General features: G+C 34.4%; 1 protein-coding gene across 2 annotated transcripts; it reads left to right on the forward strand.

Annotated features, from left to right (window-relative positions):
- Positions 1–7: 7 nt before the first annotated feature.
- LOC127857956 (meiotic recombination protein REC114-like) lies at positions 8–15,082 on the forward strand. 2 transcript variants are annotated; one of them, XM_052394738.1, is made up of 6 exons: positions 9–235; positions 2,574–2,657; positions 11,396–11,479; positions 11,923–12,078; positions 13,458–13,535; positions 14,642–15,082. In XM_052394738.1, the coding sequence occupies exons 1-6, from the start codon at positions 122–124 to the stop codon at positions 14,816–14,818; spliced, it is 693 nt and encodes a 230-aa protein (XP_052250698.1). In that variant the 5' UTR covers positions 9–121; the 3' UTR covers positions 14,819–15,082. The 2 variants fall into 2 exon arrangements, with proteins under 2 accessions (XP_052250699.1, XP_052250698.1); XM_052394739.1 differs by lacking the exon at positions 2,574–2,657 and having other exon boundaries at positions 8–235.
- Positions 15,083–18,018: the final 2,936 nt, after the last annotated feature.

An 18,018-nucleotide genomic window follows, 5' to 3' on the forward strand; every position in this document is an offset into this window, starting at 1 on the left:
GGTTGTTAAAAATCTGAAAGCCAGTCCAATCAGTGTGTTCCAAAAGATTGAAAGGCGCATGAATTTAAAAATATAGAAACAATATATTTTATTATCTTATCGAAATCACAAAAAAAATCGCATGAATTCAAGCGCACCAGAAACAGCCGTCCGGACATGGAATTTAGAACGTTATGCCCGTCTAACGTCTGTGATAATTGGTAAAGAAATTGCGCAAGGAAAGGATGGCTGGGAGGTTAGCTGCTTTGCTTTTACTTAGGCTGAAATGCACGAATAATTCATTTCATTATTATAAAGTGCGATCTTTGTTAAGGATCTCGAATATGCACTTTTAACATATTAAGTACAAATTAACGAACATGTCTCAATTACAATAATTACGAGACAGAAATTGCCTATTTTACAAATGTGGTAACGCATTGCGCATTTTAATAACACAATTTAACAACAAATCCGCTCTGAATTTGATACTTGCAAATATTTTTAAATTAATTTAAAAAATGTTAACATCAGAACTAGAGCATGTTTCATAAATCTGTTAATGTGATTAAAAGTCATCAAATTATTTGATGTGAATGGCATTACAGTTTCTTATCATCGTTTTGATGATCCATTTCATCGTGACAAAATGCTGGCAAATATTTTCAAACATGACATATGAGCGCTGTTTGTACTATTTGTAGTAATCTGATCGACTTTCGGTTCGTGGCGGTGTCCATCAGTTGGCCCATGCTCTCCAAGAGGCGTCAATGATATTGTTTTTGTTGACAGAATTGCCCATAAAAATATTTAATATATTTATAGTTCGCAATCAGTATAACTGGATCACACTAATTTTTAAGCGCTTGCTACGCGTTAACTTTGTTTCGTGCAGTCGGTTGAGAATTAGATATATATATAGGATCTGGCACGAGTTGTCATTTCATACCATATTTTATTAAACGAGTTCAGAAATTTCCTGGACGAGTTCAATCAAATATGGTATGAAATGACAACGAGTGACACATCTATTTTATCACATGCTTTTATATGAGCAAATTAAATGAATATTTACGCAAACATAATGATAAATCACGAATATTGTTACATTTCGTGACTTCATTTGACGTTGCAACGTAATTTTAGCAAAATATCAAAAGGCGATTTTCAAATCGAACGAAAACAAAGCCAATGAAAACGCTTCAAAAGTATATTACAAATGTGTAAGATTAAAATATTCGTAATGGTTTTAGTACATGGAAAACAGGGTATGGCATGTGATCAAACTCCATCGTATGGTATATTAAACACCATGATAGATCAGATATTTGACTGTCACAATAACGGGACGTCCTTTGTTCGATTAACGTTCAACAAACAAAGCATACAACATGGTAACCTAAACATGATGTTCAGTAATGGCGTCCGTAGTTCATTTTGAACCATATCATCTCCGAGATATTTACCAAAATATTGATCCGTATCAAAAAGTGTTTGGGCGAAAATCGCACCATTTGCAACATACCCCGGTACATGTACCGGTATACATCATGTATGAATGAATACATGTATATGTCATGCCGTGTGGTACTGGAGCAGTGCCTTATTCTGCCGGCAACTTCAATCCGTCAATCATAACCAATATGCGCTTAAAAATATTGATTATATATGTGTTGGTCTTAAACAATCTTTTTTAATATCATTGACAGATTTTCGCTTTGATCCGACAGCTATTTCAAATTTCAATTTAGTTAATAATTCTACTCTAATGTTACTAAGGTCAAGCATTGCATTTGTGACAAAATGTAATAAGCATGCATACGCTGTTTTCCGCTTTTAGATTTGCGTCTTTTTATTAAAAAAAAAGCATGATAAGGAGGCATGTGCACTTTAAATCACAATTATAGTTAAATTTCACGACGTTATCACATGTGAATTACGTCGTTCCTTCAAGCACGAGTAATGGCATCCGTTGTGGAGCTCTCAAAAATAATGATATTAGAAATAACATAAAAATAGTTTTGTACATTAGACTACTGCATTAAATATAATAACGGCGTATTAGTGTAATTGTATTTTGTACACTTGTAAAATTTAAGTAGAAAATAGAGAAACACGCATATCGCAGTTACCGACATACAGCGTGGCACATTAAAGCACTAGAACATTCATTACAAATTAACAAGATTTTTTGTGTTTTCTAAAACGGACAATTTTTGTTTAAAAACGGATTACATAAACAAGTATTACTTTTATGAAATTTGAACGTTTTAAAGAAGGTTGACGGATTAAGGGACTAGACATTTTTTACAGCGTTCAGGACTATTATTAAGCTTTTAGGGTTTGCGACGCAAATAATTGCATCAAAATTGCGCCCAATACCAATGAAATCTAAATATTACCGGATTACCTTCCACATGTGGCGGATAATGAGGCACGACGACTGCATCCACTATGCATTTCAAGTGTTGCGGATTTCCGCTGTTAGTTCCTTACTCATATTACCTGATATATAATGACTGCAAACATTCAACGTTTGTGTTATGTTCGAAGATGGAAACAATTGTTCATAAATGTTTTTTAACTGCAAACAGTGCTATGACAACAAGTTGGAGCCTCTTCAAATGATGGTGACGTCATCGTGTCAACTTCTGATACATCACGGTAGACGACAATTGGTAAATAAAGTTAATAAACACATTTATAAGTATGCGGCTAATGCCACGAGGATGCGTGTGTAATATTAAATAGTATTATCAAAAGGGTTGAACCATAATAACACATACATTAATAAACTCGATGAATAGTTCTATGCTCTTTATTCTTCTGTTAACATAATGGTTCAATGTCTATTTAATTCTTTATATTAATTGTTAGTGCAATATTTCTAAGTCCATGTAATTCTCCAAGTAACTAATAACGTTTCCGAGACATGACAAAATCCGTGTAAACCCACCCAGACAGGACCCCACCCCACCTGGGGTCCTGAAAATAAACCTCTAGTGTCCCTCCTACGGGTTAAATCCTTATTGTTTTAGTGTCCAAAAAAGCATTGCTTATATACATGTATCGTTACATAAACATGTCAACTTGATGGATCAGACTACCTCGTTGAAATTGCATGTACTGGCGTATTTACCATCTGGCAAGTGCACATACACGACAAAAAACATCCATTTATCATGTAATCTGGTGACGATCTATAATTTAACGGACCGAAGCCAGTTACTAGTGTAAGCGTTCATCTACTGTCAACAAACTAATTAGTCTCCGGCCACACTGACGTAAACACAGGGCATGCATTATTGCGAACAAGATCTAAACATCAATTATGCGACAGTGTGAACATAATCATGCATCAGTATATTTGAAGTGAGATTTTGATTCCAGATAGTAAATAATAAAGATGGCAGATTTGTTTTTACATCTATTAAACAAGCGGTACACTTAAATTCAGGTGATTGTTATATTTCGGAATATATTAATTTTGATCATGACACTTTCATTACCAAATTATTCCTTTTCACGTTCTGTTGTTTAGACATAATACACTAATTAAAAAGTTATGTAATGGAAGGTTGGGCAGCATGTAACTGTTTTATTGGTGCGTTTTCCTTCAATAAATAATGTCTTAATACAAGAAAATAATGTGGCAATAACAGGTTTAAATTGAAACACTTAACCTGATTGAAAATGTACCACTAGTTTGAAAATTGTCAACAAAATCTATCATCATTATTGTATATTTAGACATCAATGCATCTAATGCATCCTTTACTTCCATCCTTTTGATTGTATGGTACATGGGTCATATGGGCGGTGTTTCTAATACTAGAAACGCACGAGTAGTTTAATTAACTGAGTATTTTTGAATCATTGAACTATGGAAGCATATTTGTGCCACCACTTAACAACTTAAAATAACATGAAAATAATGGAGGATTTCGCTAAAACAGATACATTTTCACGGAAATAAATACATTATGTTACCACGAATTTATGCATGTTAGTGCTCTAAACTGCCAACACATACATATAAAATTTTCATGAAAATAATGGAAGATTTCGCGAAAACAAATAACTTTTCTCGAAATCAGATAACTTCATGAAATTATGAATATAAATTCGCGAAAGATGCCAGTTATATATAAATAAATGCTCTTCAATCGGTGAACATTGTCTTTATCCTACAGACCAAGAACTGGAGTGTACGTGCATACTATAGCAAGTGGTAAGTTTCCTTTTATTGTTTTATTTTTAATTAAATGCATCTTTGTTGACGAAAATACATGTAGCTGTTTTTACATATTTATTTTCAGACACAAAAATGGAAATTACTGGGTGAGAAATGGATGTTCGATTTTTCTGTATTCATTAATGCAACAGTCTATATAGTGTTAATGTCACATTTAGAGTTCAAAGGTAGAAAACGGTTAAGTACAAATGTCCCCATTGAAAGCCACTTGTTAGACCTTTGGAATTTTTATTTGAATAATAGATCTCTAATTTTCTTTATGGTAATTCCAGATCATGCCCGCATACGATATTCAGGACGCCGAAGGCGATCTTCAGGGTATGTCATCATCACAGCTTATTGTTTTGTATCGTCAGAGAGGTTATTCTGTACGTGAAATTCTTGTTATGGAAATACGACATGGAAAAATAACAAGCGAACGATCAATTTTCCGAGTTTTGAGACGTTACCGCCTGACTAGGGGCCAAAGTCAGCACAGTCTCGAAGAAATTATTCAAGGAATATTGCTTGAGTTATCAGCTTCTGGTGAAAATGCTGGTTACCGGCAAATGCGTCAAAGACTCCTGATTGATCGTGGACTTGTAGCTACATTTGAGATGGTTCGTCTAATTTAGGACTCATTGATCCACAAGGTGTTGCATTAAGGCAGGCGGGAAGGTTAAGGCGGAGAATTTATACAAACAATGGTCCCAATTTAGATGGCTGGGACAAATTTAAGCCCTACGGTCTGTCAATCCATGGAGCTGTGGATGGATTCTCCCGTAGAGTGTTGTGGCTGAAATGTTGTGATTCTAACAAAAAGCCGATGTACATATCTAGCTTTTATTTAGACTACATTAGGGAAATTAATAGCATTCAAGTTCGGGTTTACGGTGACCGCGGTACAAAAAATTATTCTATTGTCCGTGATGTGCAAATGGCATTACGATGGACAGACGCAGATCAGTACCAGGGGATCCTAAGCTTCGTCTATGTTTCATTTAACAGAAATGTCAGAATTGAGAGGCTTTCGCGAAGTCTTGGAGAAATGTGTGGAAATGTCTGGATGAACCATTTTGAAGATATGAGTGCTTTCGGATTACTGGACACATCTGATTGTGTGCACTTAGAATGCATTAGATACTGTTTTCTTCCTGTCTTTAGTAAAGACCTGAATAAAGTTTGCAATATTTGGAATACTCATCGTGTTCGTCGAAATAACCGAATTGCATGTCCTGCAGGAAAACCTGAGGTGTTGTTCTTTCAGCCAGAAGTATATGGTGCAAGAGATTGTAAAATACCACTGGTTGACAATAGGGAATTAAATGATGTGGAACGGGAGTATTCTCAACGCCCTCCAGAACTTGGTGTTTCACAAGAGTTCCTGACAATTGCAAGAGCAGCTGTCGGAGATTTGAATTTCAATACCCACATAGAAATAGAGAAGAAGGAACCGAGTTTTTTGTTGCAATAACCATGTACATTAAAGGCCTCGTTTAACACGGAAATGAAACAAAAATGAACTTAATGATACTTCCTTACAAGCTGGCTACCTTGTGCATTGGTTGACAAAATGTCAATTAATAGATATAGTTGTGTCTGAAAGCAGAGCAAGTACTAGTTTTAAACAAGCTGTTGGCTTTGTATGCGCTGTCATTGCCGTGTATGATTATGTGTCAATAAAACAATACATATTTTGTCAGTTTCGCTTTAAAATATCATTTAAATATGTGGCCAAAATGCTAGCTTTATTTGTTATGAACACCCTGAAGTTAAAAAAACAACACAATCCAGGTTACGGTGTATATAGAATCAATACCGTCACGGGGGAAATAGTGTTACACGAAGGGAGAAGGGAAGAGTGTCTGGAAATAATTTCTGGATCACTGCACTGTTTGCGTAACACTTCCAAATTTCATATGGACTGCGGAAGGCTTCTGTTCTGCCCATGTGTGGCAATCGCCCTTATACTGTCAAATAGTTATAAATTTTTTGGGCATACGGTATGAACAAGGCAACACAAGGTGCGCCTTGAGACGGTTCTGTAAAGACTAAAGATAAACGAGAGAAACTGACTCATTTGGACTGTCAATTTTGATATCATTGTGTCTTGCAGTCGTGTCAGAGGGCTGTCAGGTGTCATTTTCACGTATTACCTTGAATGCAGGGGTTGTCATAAGGCCATTCTCGTCTTGCCTTGTTCCGCCAATGTGGGGTGAGAATAGAAGTTTTATGTAATACAATAAGAGTGTTTTATATCCAAACTAATTTTCATTATGCAGTAGTCTACATGTGACATTGACCTTTGAGTAACATACCTCAAACACACTAGTATATATGGATAAAGACATCAAGAGTTATGTACAACTAATTATTTGTAAGGTACAACTACACCGAGTATGTGAAAGTGCAAAGGTAAGTCAGAGGTGGCTGTATTAGTTGAATATTTTTGATGGTAATCAAGATGATATTTAAACAAGAACCACACACTCGACTTTTCTCATGGCAGTGCTATATTATTATTATGAAATGAAAATCTAAGTGAAAAAATATACATTTAACATGGGGCATAATTCTGCCAAAATATTTGTCGGATGATCTGTCTTGCAAGTTTGTTTTCTCCTTTTGATAGTTAACAACAGTCCATTGTATAAAACTTGGATATCTTATCCGCCGGTTATCTTTGTCCAATGCTTAAATTTGTCCAAATTGGTTAAGACCTTGGTAAACTTTAACAAAAAAAAATAATATCCAAAGCATGTGATGGTCTCGTTAATCTTTTTATACAATTGGAGTCCAAATTAAAATATCCAAAAACCAGAGTAATTGAAAAAGATAACCAATGATAACTTTTATCAACGTTTACACAACTGGCTGCAAGTGTTCAAAGTTAGAGGTGAAAACCGTTGATAGTTGTTGAAAAATGGACAGCAGTCACACACTTAAACAAGACTGATGTCCTCAACTACAATTGTCTGACAACAATAACTCAACATGCGTCGAAAAGTAGAGCTAAAACACATTAACATGATTAAGTCAAGCAAGGGCAAATAAAATTAATAAATACACTGTTTATTTTAGAAATCATTTATTTAAAATAAGACAGACTTTTTGTCATATCACAGCATAGCATTCAATGTGAAATCAATGTTATCAAAAAGTTAAGAAAATAAGAAAAAACAACAACAAAACAAGAACTCCGCGGACGAAATTTGTGCTACTGACGCAGGCAGGACATGAAACATAGTACCATAAATAGAGATTTAACCTATAAGTCTTAGTGTGACTTTGATTTTGGGGGGTAGGGACCTGCTTTTTCATGACATGACACATTGGACAATGATGATTGTGCCGAGTTAAATGAAATTCACTTGAAAGATGACGAAGTTATGCTCCAGATACGAATGAGACATGAAACTGTATCATATACGGAGATTTGACCTATAAGTGTGACCTTTACATTATAAGTAGGTACCTGGGTGTTTAACGCGACACATCGTCTAATGATGGGGACCATTAGTACCAAGTTAAACGAAATGCGCCTAATAAATGACAAAGTTATGCTCCGGACACGAAACATTGTACCATATAATCATATATGGACTTTTGACCGATTAGAGTGACCTTGACCTTGGAGGTAGGGACCTGGGTGTTAAGAGCGACACATAGTCTAATGATGGGGAACATTGGAACCAAGTTAAATGAAATGCGCTTAATAAATGACGAAGTTATGCTCCAGACATGAAACATTGTACCATATAATCATATATGGACATTTGACCTATAAGAGTGACCTTGATCTTGGAGGTAGGGACCTGGGTGTTAAAAGCAGCAACATATAATCTAATGATGGGAAACATTTGTGCCAAGTTAAATGAAATTTGCTTGATAAATGACGAAGTTCGGCTCAGGACACAAAACCTTGTATCATATTGTCATATATAGACATTTGACCTATAAGTATGACCTTGACCTTGAAGGTAGGTACCTAGGTGTTAAGCGTTACTCATCGTCAAATGATGGGTAACATATGTGCCAAGTTTATTAAAATTCGCTTAATAAATGAAGAGGTTATGCTTTGGACACAAACAATTGTATCATATTGTCATAAATAGATATTTGACCTATAAGTGTGACCTTGATCTTGGAGGTAATGACCTGGGTGTTGAGCGTGGCACATCGTTTAATTATGGGGGACATTTGTGCCAAGCTTAATGAAACTCGCTTGATAAATGACGAAGTTATGCTCCGGACACGAAACATTATCATATTGTCATATATGGACATTTGACCTATAAGTGTGACCTTGACCTTGGAGGAAGAAGCCTGGGTGTTAAGCGCGGCACATAGGTAAATGATGGGGAATATTCGTGCCAAGTTAAATGAAATTTGCTTGATAAATGAAGATTTTATGTTTCTGACACAGAACATTGTATCATATAGTCATATATAGACATTTGACCTATAAGTGTGACCTTGACCTTGAAGAATGGGACATGGTTGTTATGTGCGACTCATCATCAAATAATGGGGAACATTTGAGCCAAGTTTATTAAAATTTGCTTGATAAATGACAAAGTTGTGCTTCGGACACCAAAAACTGTATCATATTGTCATAAACAGATATTAGACCTATAAGAGTGACCTTGACCTTGGAGGTAGGGACCCTGGTTTGTAAAACGCGACATATCGTCTTATGATGGGGATCACTTTTGCCAAGTTAAAAGAAATTTGCTTGATAAATGACGAAGTTATGCTCCGGACGCGAAACACTATCATATTGTCATATATGGACATTTGACCTATAAGTGTGACATTGATCTTGGGGGAAGCGATCTTAATTTATGGCGAGACACATCGTCTAATAGTAGTGAACCTTTGTAGCAAGATGAGTGAAATTTGATTAGTGATAAATGGCAAGTTATGATCCGGACAAAAACGGGACGGACACACAGACGATGGACGATCGCGATTCCCATATCCCCCTCCGACATATTAGCTAGGGGGGGGGGGGATAACAACTTAAACTGAAGGATATAAAATGCGAAAAAAACTTGAAAATTTGTGTAATACAGAACTATTTCAAACTCTTCACAGACAGGCCTTTTAAACTGAGTAAGCTTTATTAAATAATAATCTCAAAGATGACAATGTATAACATTTATGTTCATTGGTATTTGCTATCGTTTTATTAAAATGTTACTAAAAGTATACATTAATATTTTATTAAATGTTACTAAAAGTATACATTTTTCATCAGAAAACTTAAGTTTTAAATTTGTAATGAAGAATAAAATCTTAAAAAATTACCGTTTTACATTAAAAGGTCACAGTTTCCCTTTCATTAGCAGGAATATTTTACCAGCTATCAAGCAATCTCTGGGGTGAATTAAAAATTTATTTTATAGTTAATTTTACAATATTAATTATTTTCAGCCTTATCAAAAATGACTTCTATTGTCTTAAATTTGTTCATTTGACACTATTGCTAAAATATACACTTTCATTGTGTAAGAAATGAAGTCTGGAAAAATTTAAACGAACTATGTGATATATAAAAATATCCAAATATTTACACATGTAATGTCAATCTGACATTAAGACATTTGAAATCAATATCCAAATTTGAACAAATTAATATCCACACTTAAGATACACTGGTTTAATAAGTGCTCTATAAGAATTGTAAAAACATAGCAATTATAAAACACAATCCAACAGTACACAAGTATACATGAACATGATATATGCTGGCATCTCATGTTTAAAACCCTCAAGTCAAATAAACAAGGCCAAGATGGCGCTTAATAAGTCTATGTAAAACTATTTACCAACATGACAACAAGGACATCAAAAGAAGAAATACTTTGTGCTCAAGTGAGTAAAACCTTATTTCCAAAATAATGAAAAAGCATCATAACATCATGAGTGTCACCCTCCTTGGGTATTTCTTAATACTTTATATTAAATATTGATTAAAACTACATAGTATGGGCTTGGTTACGGTTGTATAGAAAACCATCTGGGTTTTCATTGGTTAATTAATCGTACCCAACTACTTCCGCCTTATAAATCAGTCCAAGAAACATAGTATTATTTAGTAAAACAGTATATTTGACATTTTGAACTGACACCTGCAAATGGGGCATACCGAACCCTTTTCTTCCAATTCGCAGCTGCAAACGTAGCACAGTATGTGTCCACAGGCTAAAAAGGTATCGCAATATCTATCTCTGCAAATCTGGCATTTTGGAATTCTAGGATAGGTAATACTCTGAAAAGAAAAAAACCAAAAACACTCACAAAAGACCATACTAACACTTTTAACACTTTGTGTTAAATAATTAAGGTCTTACAAGGTTTTATAAAGTGCCTCAAACACTCTGGGTAATTAGTTATTTTAGAATTGATTAAACTCTTATTTTTTCTAGCAAATCAGTTGACAAAATGAAGGACAACATCAAATAAATAACATTCTTTTATACAATTAATAGATCTACTTTGTATGAGTTAATTAAAACATACTTACAGACCACGCGTAGAACACCACGGTAGGTTTTCACGTTAAAGACTCTGAAGAACATCTATTTTTAGATCTGGCAACTTTCTCGAATTTTTTAAGGTTTCGTAAAAAGTTGTCAAGAAAAGTCTCCCGTTATTTTACTCTTTTTGTGAAAATGTATTATTTCCAAGGTTTCATGAAAAGTTATCTGTTTTCGAGAAAAGTGATTTATTTTCGTGAAAACTTTAATTTATCTTTATACGGTGGCAGATTAGAGCACTAACAGGGAAAACTTCGTGTTAACATAATTTATTTTCTTTTCGTGAAATTTTTTCTGTTATCGAGAATTTTTTTTCGCGAAATCCGCCATTATTTTCACATTATTTCATCTGGTAAGTAGTGGCACAAATATGCTTCCATATTGAACAAAGCTAAACACATTTTTCTGATAAATTCATACCTTGTATTAAAAACTCAATAAATTTAAGCGCAAACCGATATATATGCTAACAATATACAGTATAGAGATCAGTATCACCTAGCCGATGTTGTCGGAACCTTCAAATGCATTGTGATCTAACATTACTTATTGGTAACGGAATTCAATATGAAGCGTGCGTTTTGATGGATCTATCTGTCGAGTAGTCAGTAATCGCAACGCAAGTATGTTTACTCTTCAGGAAAGCATGTTCCTTCAGCAATGTACCAACGAGGTGAAAGGGGTTAGCAAAGGAGACAGTCTCCTGATAGTCTGCAATATGAAGGTACACTTCATGCGACGTTATTTGAGGAACACATTGGGTGCTGCCTTGAGATCTCTAAATGTCTCGTGAGATACTGTTATTGATGGTCATTGAGTTGTTAAAATATTGGAAGTCTTCAGTTGTTTATCGAAGGCCATGGTTGGTTGTTTCATAAACGCCGTTGTTTTTTTTCATATTACATTTGATCGTTTAGTTTACAAGTAATAGCATGTTTCCCTACTTATTTGTCATTTGAAAAGGGAAAAAATAACCATACTTGCCATAGGGACATCATAGACCCTTTTAACGGTTCCTGGTATATAAAGGAAAAAGTCGAAGAATCTGTGTGACAATCCTTTATAATATTTCTTCAAAAGAAACTGCATCTTAGACACGAGTTCTACCGGTATTTTCAACTGTTCAGTTCTTTAAGTTTTCCGAGAACTGTGATTAACACATTTCAGAATCATCACCGCCGGTTCCGGGTGAAGTTTTCCGCTGACACCGACAAAGGCGGTAAGTCCGGCTTGGAGAATTGTCATCAATGCGTCGATGCACTCAGTCGCCATATGCAGATAAAGGTTCCCGCGTGCGCCGACGGGTTGAATGGTTCCCAGAAGGTATAAGCGTATGAGATTGGTTCTCCATGGATGTTTTTCATATATCATCATACGAATTTTTATAAACTATATCCATAATGGTCTATATATTTCTTTAAACATATGTTTGCTACTTTTCATAAAAAGGGACTAGCGCCTGTTAAATAGTATTAAAATGGGTTTTCCAAATAGTGCCCATAATGTGTGCTCCAAGTTAAAAGATAAAATACATTTGCATTTACATTTTTTCGAAAATATTTATGTAACTACTCAAGATGCTGTGAATTCCGCCCCATGACATTTAGGTAGCTGATAAGCTTAAACATGTTAAGAGCTTTGAATTCTTCTTCAAAGGTCCACGCGTCAATGGTTCGCTTATTGCTTTTACGAGTCCTGTGTGTGATTTGGTGGATATGCTTGTTTATGTGATTGTTTCAAGGGGTATTTTTGTTTTCATTGGTTTGTGATTGGATCTATAAATTTGTGTCTGTGGTTGGTTTTGAAAAACAATGCGTTTGTGTGATTGTTTTTAATGAGATTTGTTCATATTAAATGAGCTTGTTTTTAAAAGGGTTTAAAGGTGTAACGTTGCATGATTTGTATTTATGAGTGACATGCGCGTTTATTTGATCAGTTATTTCATGGAAACTACTGTCTGCGATTGAATGTCTAACATATGGATGTTTTAAATTCTGCGAATCAATCTGGCTGATTGTTTATATGCAAATACATGTGTCTGTGCTTGACTCAGATGACGTTTAGACAACACAGATTGGCTCTCGATCGTTGTATTGCTATGCGTGATTCTTTCTTTTGAAGTATGCTAGTGGTTGCAATCTGTTCGAATGACACCGATAAAGGGATTATGTTATTACCAAGCATATGATTGAATAAGCATGGATGTTCGAGGTCATTGTCGTCGTTTACCGATGTGAATAGTGTACGCGTCACCAATGTTTGGAGTTTCAAGCTTATACCATAGTGCAGTTATTCAGATGAGGTTTTATTACTCCTGTGTTTTATGTAAAATGATATTTTACTTTTAACATACCCTTTAAAAGGTATCGGAGAATTTTAAAAGGCGTCAGAAATAAGTGTGCTTTAAATTTGTTTGTAAGACCCATGATAAGAAGCGTGAAGTGAATGTTAATGTAGTTAAATAACAGGTCATCAATCAAAAGTTATATATGATTGATTTTTTCCTAAAACGTAGTGGTATTTTTGACAATATGTAACTAATACCCTCTTTACAATTTGCGAATACGTAATAAGTCCCTTTTTCGTGCAACTTTTATAGATATTTGTAAAAGGTAAATGGGTCTTAATAGTAATACCCTAATAATCTCGAGCCCTGTGATAGTAACTTTTATAAACATACGTTTACACATGCGTAACTATAGGTTCAAGTCACACCACTCGGAACGCCATCTAAGGACGTCATTTTGGATGGTGACGTCACAATCGGGCAGATAGCGGAGGTATTGAATAATAATAATAACAATACTAATAATAATAATAATATATTTAGTAAATATGCATTATATTTTGATGACAAGGCAAAAAGTCACAGTGCTATTTTTTGACGTAACGTAATTTAATTTTCTAGTTAGTCTATTACCAAGAATGAGAATGTTGGCATCTGTGAAAATGTTCCTTAATTTAAAGTAAACACGAAGGACCACACCCTACCAAGGACTAATTGCGAACACTAGAAGTGGGCCTAGTTTCTTCAAAACCTTAATGTACAACTAAGCTAATCGTCTTCTATTAGCATGTAATAAACGTGTTGCTGCTAAGTAATATCAATGGAAATTCTAAATTAAGCAGCTAAATCTAGAATTTCCATTGATATTACTTAGCAGCAACACTTTTATTACACATTACGCAAATCTAATACAGCATAATACCTTGTATAATGAACACACAGTTTAATATTTCGGCAATAGACAATTTTAATTCCGACATGTTTAAAGAGGGATAGTTGCCTTGGTTTCTTCGAATTTATATTTGAGTTCACCTTTGTAACTGGCTTTCAGAATACACCAGGCACTGTACTGTATGTTTATTGTATAAATATTATTTCAGTAATGAACAAAAAATAAAAAATCAGTTTTTTAAACAAAGTTTATGCACGTACCTTATACTATGATCAATTGAATAACACGTATAAACACATGACAACGAATTATATCAATGTATTAATCATTTATAAAAGAAGTATGTTATCAAACAGTCAATAATTTGGTTTATTTTTTTTTTAAATAATTTAGTAAGTCTTTATAAATATCAAATAGTAAATGTATAAGTAATTTCAACGTAGTGTACGAACAAGGTTCACTCCCCGAGTATGGTCATGTAAATTATAGATGAAAACGTTAAACAGAAGAACGACATTTGTACACTATTAAACAAAAAATGAGTAGTAATTTGACGATCATACGTTTTCGTCTGTTAAAAGCATGGTATGCTGTGGTAAAGGCAGCTGAGTCCCAAAGTAAATATTTTACCCCGATGTCAGTGGAGTAAACCTGGAACGATGTATCGCATGCATAAGCTTTGGCCAACTGCTGTTCTGCGTTTACAGGCGATGTCGAGTCCAAGTGGACCCCAGCTTCCGGCGCCATACTCGGCACTGCATAGCAACGGTATCCTAGGAGATTTGAACACCATGGTGAAGATGTGCTTAACCGACCCCGCATTTCCAGCCTTTGTGGGTCAGGTGGAAAAGGAGCTGGAGAAAATTAAAAAAGAGTGTATATAGGGCAACGTTCATTTCTGTTCTCATAAGTGGTAAAGTAGTTAAGAAACAAAAATGAAAAAGTGTATAAAGAAAATTGATTAGCCTTATTTAGACTGACAATTGGGACCTACTTTTCATTTTTTCCTCAACTCTTTTAACTTACGTCTTATTTTTTCTCAAAACAACCTTAAAATCTCTTTGTCATAGAGAGTCATCTTGTAAAAAAAATGTAAACACTTAAACGAATTTGATTAAGATAGTCTTTAATAACAACCGTCAGTAGAACTGCTGTTTTTCTGTTTTCAGTATGCTATATATCCCTTACGAGTCGCGAGTAATTTTTTTAGATGTTACATCACAAATATTGTATTAATATATTAACATTTTACCTTAGTCTTAATATTTATTAATCGGTTGAAAACATATAAATAATCGATTGATTGTGTCAAACCGCCATATTGAAAGTAAGATCCTTCCTGAGTCGTGCATTCTGTTTAGCTATTCCAATTGCAAAATGTACATGCTATAAATACTCTTACACATAGCATTTCAGGGGAGGACGTTTAAATAATCCTACTCCCAGCTATTGACCCTCCGGAGTCCAGGCGGCCCTTTTTTCGGTAAAATTAGTAACATGAGCCATTTTCAGGCATACCTAAACACAAACAGATCATATATTTACCAAATGCTCACATTAAGACAACTTACTTGTAAGGTGTGCTCGCCGAATAATCATATTATTTCAAGTTTCAAACACGTCAACGGTTTGCGAAAGTTTTTGCAATGTTAAACGCGAGTATTCTGAATTCGTGTCTAATCAATCAATCATGCTACACCTCTCCGGACCCTCCGGAAGATAGATTGAATCGTCAATTCAAAAGTTCGGTTTTCGGTTCACTACGGTTTTAGTCAATTTTTTATAAGCATTTATCCACAAAACCACGCGCGAATCGGTGTCGATGGTAAAAGTTATTGTGTTTGTTACAATGTCTGAGTTTAATTCAAATCGAATTTATGGACAAACTTGAGACTTAATTTTCTGACATAGAATTTAATTTTATCAAGAATTACTTAACTGTACGTATGTACCCATAATGTACGTATGTACCCATAAAAGCTCAGATCATTCAAAAAGAAATAGCAGGGAAGGTTACTTTCTTGTGAAAAAGCGTCAACACACGATGAGCAATGGAAACTACTTATACATAAACGATTTTGTGTTACTTAGAAACAATATATGAACAAATCATAATAAGGAAATGCTGTGTGTATTTGATAAAAAAGTATCTAGCTATAATGATTTGCAATATTAACCTGTTTTGACAAATTTTTTATCAGCAAAACGATGATGTCATAACTGTTTACGAACTGCATCATGTGTTGTATCCTGACAAGTGATTTCACGCGATCTCTACAGCCCCGACTAATAGTAAATAGTTATTATCTTTTAAATATGAAGACAAAAACTAGAAATGGACATTATTAAGGATAGAAACATCAAACGTTCACCAATCTTGCACCGTTCGGTATATTGAAATTTTCATTAAAGGTAAGGTTAAATTAAATCAACTTTTGGGAAATATAACTTAGCTATTGCCTTTCCTTTGAGAAATGAAATATGGAATAGTGAGCATTATAGGAGATATGGTTTCATTGAATCTTCTTAAATGTTGCACCCTTTGATGGCAACAGTAATGATTAAATTGAAGTAAAAATAAACAATACCGGATTAAAATCACTAGATAAAACATTCAAACATGGACAAGATGAAGACTCAACGTGTTATGTTATCCTTTATACCGGTAATTAAAATATATGTTACATGCACGTTACTTTTGTTTATTTTAACTGAGTAATTCAGTAACTTGTAAACATGTTTCGACAGGAAACTATGCATACTTTGTATTTATTCACACATAACAAATCTTTTATAGCTTGTGTTTGACCAGAGATTTAATTCGAGAATAATTATTATAACTTTTCACCAGGAATCAATGGCATTAACATCACATAGGTATGAGGGATTTGTGTTTAAATTTCCAGTTTTCTTGTTTTCTAACTCGTGACTTGGGTCAACTCATTTGGATAGTCATCTGGGGTTTTAAGCGATTGAATGACATGAATTAACATAAAACTTAGCTCAGAATGATTTTCAAACCATACAGTAGTAAATATACACAGAATCGCAATTTAAATGAAAATGATTAATAACAGAAAATGTAAATCCGATTTATTTGCAAATGTATTGCTCATTAGTAAAATTTTCGCCAGAGCAGCCTAATTAAAACTTTGTGAGGCAGCCTCAAGATGCAAATATCAGCTAAATCTCTTCTTGTAAGCACAATTTCAGAGTTAACAATCATATGATAAAAAATCCGGATAATCGATTTATAAATGAAATAGTCTGAGTGGCACCTAATTTAGATCTTAAGACACATTTAGCACCTCCAATAATGATATGTATTCAATTAAAAAAATTCGTGTACATTTTTTGTATTGTTTTCTGATAAGAACAGGAATTATAACAATACACATACATTTTTTTATTTCACGACCAGACAAACACCGCTATAAATAATCCGCTTGAAATCATTTAACGATCATGTAATAGAAACTAGTCAAACATTAACGTGACACTGGAAGATTGTTCAATTGAATTCTCAATAGACGAGGTAAGTCCCTTCCGGTTATCATCTAGTACTAAACAGTGTTGGTATATACACAGTGTGATGAAAAACTTTTTTCTATGATTTTTAAAAATCTTGAGTGGACTTGTTTGATACAATAACGCAATATATACCTAGACAGTGTGTGAGAGAGAGAGAGAGAGAGAGAGAGAGAGAGAGAGAGAGAGAGAGAGAGAGAGAGAGAGAGAGAGAGAGAGAGAGAGAGAGAGAGAGAGAGAGAGAGAGAGAGAGAAAGAAGAGAGAGAGAGACGGAGAGAGAGGGGGGGGGGAGAGAGAGAGTGCGAGTGAGTGAGTGAGTGAGAGAAACAGGGAGAGAGATTAAACGACGTATATATTGCACTTTCATAAAACATACTAGTAATTAGGGCCAAAAGTCTTAATAAATAATGTACACAGGGCACAATATCTGCTTTATGTTCTATTCGAACTAAAATTTCCGAACCAAACCCGAGGAGGACTTATATCGTAAATAAAATCGATTCTTTTAAGTACACAATAGTTTGTAAGAAAACAAATCAAAACATACGTAAATTT

Source organism: Dreissena polymorpha, chromosome 14, assembly GCF_020536995.1.
Source record: "Dreissena polymorpha isolate Duluth1 chromosome 14, UMN_Dpol_1.0, whole genome shotgun sequence".
In the NCBI taxonomy this organism is placed as follows: Eukaryota; Metazoa; Mollusca; class Bivalvia; order Myida; family Dreissenidae; genus Dreissena; species Dreissena polymorpha.